The sequence below is a fragment of the Haliotis rufescens genome, unplaced genomic scaffold (genome assembly GCF_023055435.1).
Source record: "Haliotis rufescens isolate VD_foot unplaced genomic scaffold, xgHalRufe1.0.p SCAF_29, whole genome shotgun sequence".
NCBI classification, from domain to species: domain Eukaryota; kingdom Metazoa; phylum Mollusca; class Gastropoda; order Lepetellida; family Haliotidae; genus Haliotis; species Haliotis rufescens.
In genome coordinates this window covers 3,432,326-3,442,663 of record NW_025963990.1, presented here as the reverse complement: position 1 = coordinate 3,442,663, position 10,338 = coordinate 3,432,326, and the positions used below count along the sequence as shown (strand labels likewise).

General features: G+C 41.7%; 1 protein-coding gene across 2 annotated transcripts; it reads left to right on the top strand.

The window, feature by feature from the left end:
• The first annotated feature begins 6,664 nt into the window (after window positions 1–6,664).
• LOC124144411 lies at window positions 6,665–9,857 on the top strand. 2 transcript variants are annotated; one of them, XM_048402788.1, is made up of 2 exons: window positions 6,665–6,906; window positions 7,219–7,817. In XM_048402788.1, exons 1-2 carry the CDS (start codon window positions 6,869–6,871, stop codon window positions 7,466–7,468), a joined length of 288 nt encoding a protein of 95 aa, XP_048258745.1. In that variant the 5' UTR covers window positions 6,665–6,868; the 3' UTR covers window positions 7,469–7,817. The 2 variants fall into 2 exon arrangements, with proteins under 2 accessions (XP_048258745.1, XP_046369735.2); XM_046513779.2 differs by lacking the exon at window positions 7,219–7,817 and adding an exon at window positions 8,775–9,857 and having other exon boundaries at window positions 6,667–6,906.
• Window positions 9,858–10,338: the final 481 nt, after the last annotated feature.

Sequence of the window (10,338 nt, the reverse complement as noted above, 5' to 3'; positions counted from 1 at the left end):
TTCTTTTGACGTATTATGTCCTCGTGAAGCATATGTCCTTTTGACGTATTGTATCTTTGTGGCGTATCATGTCCTCTTGACGTATCATGTCCTTGTGAGGCATTATACCCTCATGGCGTATTGTGTCTTCGTGACGTATCATGTCCTCTTGACGTATCATGTCCTTGTGAGGCATTATACCCTCTTGACGTATTGTGTCTTCGTGACGTATCATGTCCTCTTGACGTATAATGTCCTCGTTACGCATTATGTCCTCTTGACGTAATCTGTCTTCGTGACGTATAATGCCCTCTTGACGTATAATGTCCTCTTGACGTATAATGTCCTCTTGACGTATTATGTCCTCATGACACATTATGTCCTCTTGACGTATTGTGTCTTCATGACGTATCATGTCCTCTTGACGTATTGTGTCTTCGTGACGTATCATGTCCTCTTGACGTACTGTGTCTTCGTGACGTATCATGTCCTCTTGACGTATTGTGTCTGCGTGATGTATCATGTCCTCTTGACGTCTTGTGTCTTGGTGACGTATCATGTGTTCTAGATGTATCGTGTCCCATGACCTGTTGTGTCCTCTTGATGTTTTATGTCGCCATGTGGCTGAAATAATGCCGAAATAATGCGACGTTAAATTTCAAATTTTAACTCACTCACTCTTGACGTGTCATGCCCTCTTATCATGTACTCGTGACGCACCATGTACTTAGGACGTATTATGTCATCGTGTCATATGATGTCATCTCGATTTATAATGTCCTCGTGACGTGTTATATGTTCTGGATGCACCACGCTCCTGGTACTTGTCCAGAGTTTAGAAGGCTTCACAGTTGTAGCCCACTGACATACCATGCAGCAGTTTAACACGAATACCCCTTTCAGACACATAATACCGACTCCGACTCCTTGTTTTATCTTTAAAGTCGAGCGCAAGATAGGGTAACAAGTACCATATTTTAAGGTCTTTTAACGATAGAACCACTGACCTCCCGCGTCGCCGGACAGACACTTGGCCACGGCGAAGGCTGTGTGAAACGTCCAAGGGGGCGGTTGGTGGAGTAGCCGAGTTGTTGTAGCGTAACTCGCGTCACACTGAAGACATTAGACTTGCACAAGTCTCTAAGGGAAAAATATTAATTTAACTAATAATTTTAAGATTATATAAATAATACGAACAAGTGGTCCCCATACTGGCATCCTGTACCGTCCGCTTATCTAGACTTGCCTACTTTAAGGATATAATTACTGTACTTAAGTCTACAATGATGGGGTGGCCCCTTCCTGGACCCCCCAGGCAGTCATGGGCTGTTGCATAGGCCCCTCCTGATCCCTTTGACCATGCAAAACCCCATCTAGACAGAAAAATTTCATTCACTCTCTCTCCCATTTCAGAAAAAATGGGCGGCTTCCTCGGCGCGTCAAGGCGACAGACAGTGTGCACCTCAGAGGTTCTTCCAGCTTGCCAGGTGAGCTTCAAACAGTCCAAGGCACCCTAGGAAACTGGCAAAAAATCAAATCCACCTTCTTTTTCTCTCTGTCTTTTTTTAAAGGACTTGTGTAGACTTAAGACCTTCAGCAGGTTTAAAGGCAGCTTTTGGAGCCCTTAAACCTTTCATTGTAGTCTTAAGTCTACAATGATGGGAAGGCCCCTCCCTGGACCCCCCAGGCAGTCATGGGCTGTTGCAAAGGCCCCTCCTGATCCCTTTGACCATGCAAAACCCCATCTAGACTGAACAATTTCATTCACTCTCTCTCCCATTTCAGAAAAAATGGGCAAGAGAAAAAAAATGGGCCGCATGAAGACGGACAGTCAGTAAATCCCATTTCTAACTTGAGAGCAGAATATGAATGCTATGGGTCAATATTTCTAATTTTAAGAGATTTTTGACTATATTATTACTCATGTCCCCTCGACCAGAAATGGGATAACGCCTATAAACTCGACAAATAATGGAATCTTCAGATTTTCTTTTGGCTACTGATAGTAAATAACATTTCAAACCTGTCAGCAAAGCCTGAATGCTATGGGTCAATATTTCTAATTTTAAGAGATTTTTGACCATATTATTACTCATGTCCCCTCGACCAGAAATGGGATAACGCCTATAAACTTGACATATAATGGAATCTTAAGATTTTGTTTTGACTACTGATAGTAAATCCCATTTCTAACTTGAGAGCAGAATATGAATGCTATGGGTCAATATTTCTAATTTTAAGAGATTTTTGACTATATTATTACTCATGTCCCCTCGACCAGAAATGGGATAACGCCTATAAACTCGACAAATAAAATTGAATCTTAAGATTTTCTTTTGGCTACTGATAGTAAATAACATTTCAAACCTGTCAGCAAAGCCTGAATGCTATGGGTCAATATTTCTAATTTAAGAGATTTTTGACTTTATTATTACTCATGTCCCCTCGACCAGAAATGGGATAACGCCTATAAACTTGACATACATGTATAATGGAATCTTAAGATTTTCTTTTGGCTACTGATAGTAAATCCCATTTCTAACTTGTGAGCAGAATTAGTTAGTCATGTGATATATTGTTTAATAACAAAATTTATCTAGAACTCTATGGTTACACTACATGTCACTAATGTTCGAATTTCTTTTCATATGGTTGAATAAAGATATATAACTTAAGTTACCTTCAGTGTATGCATGACCAGATTGTTTAATTCATGTATCTAAATACGTTTTGCATGTACTGTGGTAAAAGAAAATCAACATCGGACATTTTGTATCTCTTGAAATAATAGTGGGGTGGGGCCCCCGGGTAGTAAATTTGGACTCGTCCCAGCTCTAGAATTTATGTACAATTATTTGAGAGAGATGGTTTGATATTTGTGTATATTGGATGTCGCCATGTAATGACCATCGGAATAATAAAGTGATGCCACATTTCTAGTCTGTCTGAGTTCTGCTGAGTAGATCATGAAGACTGCACCAACTCTATGCATGTCTGCCAAGGGAAGCGTGGGAAACTGTGGCTTTCTGCCACAACTCAGAAAGTTGTTGATGTGTAATTTTTATATATGCACAGAATGTCTGATGTGTGACATTATGCTGTACAATGTCTGATGTGTGACATTATGCTGTACAATGTCTGATGTGTGACATTATGCTGTACAATGTCTGATGTGTGACATTATGCTGTACATTTTCATATTGTTATGTGTCAGTTTAGATTCCTAAAAGTAACCCTCATCATCAGTTGGTGTGTCTGTGACCTGTAATAATAATGTCTCACATTTTTACATATTGTGTTTCTTTTGACCATTTTCTAAAACGATTATTTACTGGTAAAGAACATGGACACTTAATACGAACATGGAAGGTAATACAAGTGGTTGTATGAAAGTAACTATTAAACCACTACACAAAGATTAATTACTTGGGGGATTATTCTTCACAGGATTTTTTCAAAATGTTCCTGGGGAGTTGTTTTGGTAAAAATTGGTAAATGACACAAGACAAACACATTTGTGGTTACGCTTTGCAAGTAGGGGGTATTCATGCATTTATCAAAATTGTATATGCCTTCTTTATTATTTCTCTGTAGACATGAAACTATATATGTACATCTTTACAAATACTGCCACATTAAATGTTAGTGCTATATATGTCAATGTTCAAGGTGACATTTGAGGTTATTGGGACACATGGTTGTAATACACTACATACACTTCTTTCTTGTATTAAGTTATCATTGCATGAATGTCCAATCGTGTGTCACAAACTAAAAGCCAATGTGAAGCTTACACAAACATTATTTAGTTCCTACATAGGAGTATCCTCTTCTTTCTTCAGATTTGAACACACAATTTAACAGCAGACAAAATGCATGTATAATTTGATGTAAAGAAGGTGTTCTATTCATGGTAATACATGTGCTTCACATCCTATGTATAGATGTGAGTGTAAAACTAATAATATACACAGATGTAGGGCACAGGTCCTGCTGACTGGTACTAGCATTTGCATGTGACTTCACCCCACCTACAATATAAATATTTGGTTTTCTTAGTAACATTATTAAAAATAAAAGTTGGAAATTATCTTGTCTTCACTATTTTAAAAATCTCCCCCTTTGGAGGCAAATCTCCCCCATTTTGAATTCAAATCTCCCACATTGTCATGATGAGGGGTTGACAGGTCTGCCACATGCAAATGTGTACACTTGGTGCCCTCTACAGTGATGTGACTGGCATTATGCTTATAGCAGCATTAAAACAACTACCTCACTGCTGCCACACTTTACTTTGTTTACGTTTTCACGGGATGTCCCAAACACTTACATAAACTATTGATGTCTTATAAACCAACTGAGACATTTGTACTGTTTAATTTGCCTAACCTGTGCAATGGGTAGCCTGTTACATTTGCACAAGTCTCGAAGGCAAAACTTATTAGTTTTAAATAATAATTTCTAGATTATGTAAAGAGTAAGAACATTTTGACGTTGGATTCATCTAGACTTGCCCACAATGAGTATAGAATTACAAGGAGCCATACTAGTAGCCTGTATACAATACTTCTAATGCATACCAAAAATGCAAAACTAAATTCCAGTTTATTGATTAAAAAAAATGATACTTTATCTGAACCTAACATGAACACCAATATAAACACCAGTTCCAACTGGTAAGACCTGCAAACAAAACAAAAACGAATTCAGTATAATTTTTATGAATATACAATACTGATATTGATCAATCATCTTGTGTGGGGGGGACACATCACTTTCTCGTCCTCTTTCAAACTATCCGATGGGGAATGAAAACCACTGACATTTAACCATATTTAATGTAATGAATATGAACATTACCAGCCTGGATTAGAATTTGAATTTTGAATTTAATGTTATACTGGATATTTAGAAAGTTACCGTGTCCATATTTAGCCCATCCAAATACACCACAACTGAAAACGCTGAAGGAAACAGGGAGTGCACGAGAAGTAGTTGGTATGGAACTTGATATATACGTTGCTATACGGGAGTTATGACACACTGCTAACGAGAAGGAACACTTCCTATTTGAATGCCCAGTGTTTATTTTCCATGAGACAATGGCAAAGTGGAAGGTGATACCGGGAATAAAATTCCTTAAAATTCCACACTTGCTTACAAAATACACGAACGTTTTACAAACATTTTGATTTATTTCCTCTTAGTTTTGCATAAAATAATGATAGTTTACAGATTGAGGCAACAATGCAGTTTACCGGGCGCAGCCCGAGCTCTACCATCCGCTCAATTACCGCGCTATAGACCGCTGTCTCGTTATACCGTTACCGTGCCTCACGCTCTGGTGACTCTCGCTTCACGATCGAACACCCGTTTTCGGTCTTAGGGAAACTTACACATCTTTACAATCAAACACCCGTTCTCGGTAAAGTGCACTACTCCCAAGATTGATAAAGAAGGAAAGTTTCTTCAGGTTCTGCTGTACCGCAAACAATCCAGTCTCACTGCACGCTGTGTGCTGTCACAACACGGAAGTTCGATGCACTTCCGGGTTCAGTTGAGAAGCAGTGCGTACGAATGCGTGTTGTGCGATGCGTTTCGTGTTTCTGTTTTTGAACGGGCACATGAAGCCAGTCATGCAAACGACATAAACTCAAGTCATAAGTAGGTGAATGTTGTTTTAACATGCAACTTTCCATTTATATCCTGATAGCCTGTAAATAAACGAGTGAGTGAGTGAGTGAGTTGGGTTTAACGCCGATTTTAACAGTATTCCAGTTATATCACGGCGTGTCAGCTTAATGTCATTGATTGAAAATTTTAGTAAAGTTATATCGACTTGAAACTATTGTTTGTGTGTATGAGTGAGAGAGTGAGTGAGAGAGTATTACACTTATATTGCGTCGTGTCAGCTTAATGTGGGAGGAAAGCCCGAAGTGATGCAGGTCTCAGACGTTTACCACTTCGGTGAAACCCACGAGCACGGGTATGGTGCTGACAAACCTAGAAACATAATCGGGGCGAACCGGGGTTCGAACCCACAATCATAGATTTCTGGCGTGCCCAAGGGACGCAACTCTGCACAGCGTATCGCGGCGTCTTAGACGACTGGGCCACCCGTACCCCCGTAAATAAACGAGTCTTGACCAGGCAAACATATAAAAGGAAAGGGTACTGGGGATCCGTTCTGCCTTGGTATCTCACAGGAATTTATAAATATTATTCTCATTCATGGCGAGTATGCCTTCATAGTGTGTGTGAGTGTGAGTGAATTTGATTTAACGCTGCTTTTAGCAATATTCCAGCAATATCACGGCGGGGGACACCAGAAATGGGCTTCACACATTTTACCCATGTCGGGCATCGAACCCGGTTCTTCGGCGTGACGAGCGAACGTTTTAAACACTAGGCTACCCCACCGCTCCTGTGCCTTCAGAAATTATGGAAGATAAAGTCTGTTATCTAACTGAACGTTTCAAAACAACACTAACGTTAATCTGATTAGTGGATATGAATAATATACTCGGTATGTTTTGGTGTTTATTTTTAATTTCGGTAGCTGTACATAAACACATCGTACTGTTGTACCCACTTCCTCAAACTCACTTCAAGAACACAGTGTGCCGGTTAAAAGAACACGTTAGTAAAACATACACCAAACATTCGCTCGAACACACCTTGGATGAGTATTTTCCTATTTTTATCCAAATGGAAACTCCAACAAGCAGCGAGGTTTTAGCGAATACCGGAGCAACCAATTTCAGAATACAGTCCTAGATATAAACCTTAGAGGTTTCTGACTGCTCTGAAGTCATTGGAATACGTTGTCACGTTTAAAGATAACGAGTCACGATATTTCATTCTGGAGAGAGCAGACGACACGTCAGGCATGGCTGCTAATATGAAAGGAGGGGCGTGTTTTGACAGGTACGTTCAAATTGATACACATAGACTCGTCTACAATCCAAATTATATTTATTGATATATTTTCAACCAAATTATCAGGTACATCCCGCGTGTATATTCAACACACAAGAAGTATTAATCGTCAATGCTTATGTCATGAATCCTCGCAATTCCTTCGTTCTTCAGACCCCTACCACTCAGATTTCCCGACCTCCCCCCAGACTGACCAACCTCGTCTGTTCCCCCCCCCCCCCCCCCCCGACTGACCAACCTCATCTGTCCTCCTCCCCCACCCCCATCCAGACCGACCAACGTCGTCTGTCTTCACCCCAGACCGACCAACCTCGTCAGTCCTCCCGCCAGGACCGACCAACCTCGTCTGTCCTCCCGCCAGGACCGACCAACGACCAACCTCGTCAGTCCTCCCGCCAAGGACCGACCAACGACCAACCTCGTCTGTCCTCCCGCCAGGACCGACCAACGACCAACCACGTCAGTCCTCCCACCAGGACCGACCAACGACCAACCTCGTCAGTCCTCTCGCCAGGACCGACCAACCTCTTCTCTCTTCGCCCTCTCCTAAAGTTATGTCATGTTGCTTTGAAAACCAATCCAAATGTCACACACGCAGAGAGAGAGAGAGAGAGAGAGAGAGAGAGAGAGAGAGAGAGAGAGAGAGAGAGAGAGATACATATTGTATTGAGACAGTATAATAGGTGTCCCACCTATCCATGTGCTAAAGTTAATCTCATGTATTGAACTCTTGGCCATGCGGCCTTTGATACCGAATAAACTTCTTCGGTATATAAAAAATAATATACCACTGCCATTTTATCTAATATTGTTTGAAGAAATATTGAGAAAAACACATTAGTATGTGATCTGATTGGTTCTGCGTTGGTTTGGTTATTAAACATGTTATTTAATCCTTATTATATCCTTGTTGATCTTCATATATCAATGCCCAGAAGGATACGATTACATGGTCTGCAGACCAAGGGAGATAACAAGCTACAATACATATGCTCAAAATAATAGGACGAAGTCACTTGAGGTGCATAAATCTACACTTCTCTAACTAAAGTAGGCCACGGCGTCATAATTCTTTTGGATAGGCTATCTTCGTGTATTTAAAAAAACTTTATCCGATATACAAACTGCGACATTGAGAAGTTAGCAGCAACGACTCAAGCAATGACAACCAGCCACCCAGGTCACGAGATGGATGCTCGTGTCTCCCACTTTAGTCGACACTAAAGACACTGAGGCTCTCTACCCTGAAAGGTGAGGTGAGGTGAAATGGGGTTTAACGTCGCGTCCAAGATTATTGCACTTATATAGCGTCGTGTGTGTGTGTGTGTGTGGCTGCTTGTATTAGTCCGGACTGATGCCGATTTATAGTGCTAGCACACTGAGATACCATGCCGCAGTTTAACATGGATACCCTACTCAGACACAGTATACTGCCTCCGAGCCGACCAGTTCTTGTTTTAGCCCCTTAATGCCGAGCGCCAGACAGGGTAACAACAAGTACCATCTTTTAACGTCTTTTGATATGACGCGGTCGGGGATCGAACCCCGGACCTTCCGCTCTCCGAGCGGACGCTATACCACTTGACCACGGAGGCGGTCTCTACCCTGAAAGAAGGGGTAGGGTTACAATAAGCCCTGTAGTAACACCCAGCTCACGTCAATCCTTGTTATGTTGGTAATTAAATAGGCCGGGATATAGCGACAACCAAACCGGACAAGACTGACCGACTAACGCAAATGAATTTTTTTTGAAAGAGCAATACATTATTTACATATATCTCATTATATACGGCTGATGACTCTTGCATTTGTTTGGTCTTGACAGTAACACATTTCATTTTTGTCTTCATCACCAGAGACTCAGTTATGAAAGATCTTCAGGAGAAAGGGTATGCCGTGATACCGGATGTTTGCAGTGCGCAGGACTGTGACGTGTACATATCCGAGTACCGTGATTGGCTGTCCCAGTTCGAGAAGGAGGATGGGCCATCTCACCTGCACTCAGTCGTTCAGGGATATGATATTGGTCATTTCGAAAACACCTGGAACTGCCGCTTTAAAGCCAAACCAGTTTTTGCTAAAGTCTGGGAGACTGAGAAGCTCCTAACAAGCTTTGACGGTGTAGCCATATCTTTCCCACCGGAAACTGAAAAATTCGGAATTTATGATACCGGGAAAGCATGGTTACACGTTGACCAACCGGCAAAAAGAATTGGTCTCCATGGTTACCAAGGCGCTCTGTATTTGGAGGAGGCGACTGAAACTGACTTCTGCTTCAGGGTTTTGTCGGGATCGCATAAATATTTCAACGCTTTCTTTGAAGAATTCGAAGACTCCGCCAGGAACGGCAACAGAGTCGATTATTATAACTTAAATGAAGACTACAAATCTTGGTTCCGAGGAAAGGGCTGCGTTACCACAAAGGTTCCTGTTCCGAAAGGAGGGATGGTCCTTTGGGATTCTCGGACAGTGCATGACAATTGCAGACCGGAGAAAGGCCGCCCCAATTCCGACAGATGGCGCTTTGTGGTGTTCGTGTGCATGACGCCGGCCAAGTGGGCTCGGGCCGATGATGTTCCCTCAAAACTCATAGCTTACAAACATATGATGATGACATCACATTGGCCATCTCAAGGAATCAATATTTTTGACAAGTGCGATCCTTTCAATCATCGTGAAATTAAATCTCCGATCGGCGACAGTCTTCCGGAAGTTGCTACGACAAAGGAGGCGAAGTTGTTGTCTGGTGTGATGGAGTACGACTTTGACGACGGTGAACCTAACGGGCCTTCTTGGGAACCTGTTTGGAATGACAATACCAGTTTCTATTAGACATGACCAAGGGCCGACAAAAAGAAATTTGTTCCAGAATTTACTGAAAAAACCCCATAACAATTACAAACAAATTGTTCTCTGACCATGCTGGACATGTGCTCTGAAGGTCTGTGTTACATAGATGTGTATGGGCCTATGTTATATAGGTCTTATGTGTATAGGCCTCTGTTAAATAGACCTTGTGTGTATACAGCTATGTTATATAGACCTTAAGTGTATATGCCTATGTTGCATAGGCCTTGTGTCAAACGGCCTGTGTTAATAGGCCTTATGTGTACAGGCCTTTTGGTATATAGACCTTATGTGTATACAGCTGGGTTATATAAACCTTATGTCTATATATATCTCTCTTTCTTTCTTTCTCTCTCTCTCTCTCTCTAGATATGGGGGCACGGGTGGCCCAGTCGTCTTAGGCGCCGCGATTCGCTGTGCAGAGTTGCGTCCCTTGGGCACGCCAGAAACCTATGATTGTGGGTTCGAATCCCGGTTCGCCCCGATTATGTTTCTAGGTTTGTCAGCACCATACCCGTGCTCGTGGGTTTCACCGAAGTGGTAAACGTCTGAGACCTGCATCACTTCGAGCTT

Coding starts and splice junctions, on each gene's coding strand:
- LOC124144411 (XM_046513779.2), top strand. CDS start 6,869: ATGGCTGCTAATATGAAAGGAGGGGCGTGTTTTGACAG. Junction 6,907..8,774: donor GGAGGGGCGTGTTTTGACAG/GTACGTTCAAAT, acceptor CTTCATCACCAG/AGACTCAGTTATGAAAGATC.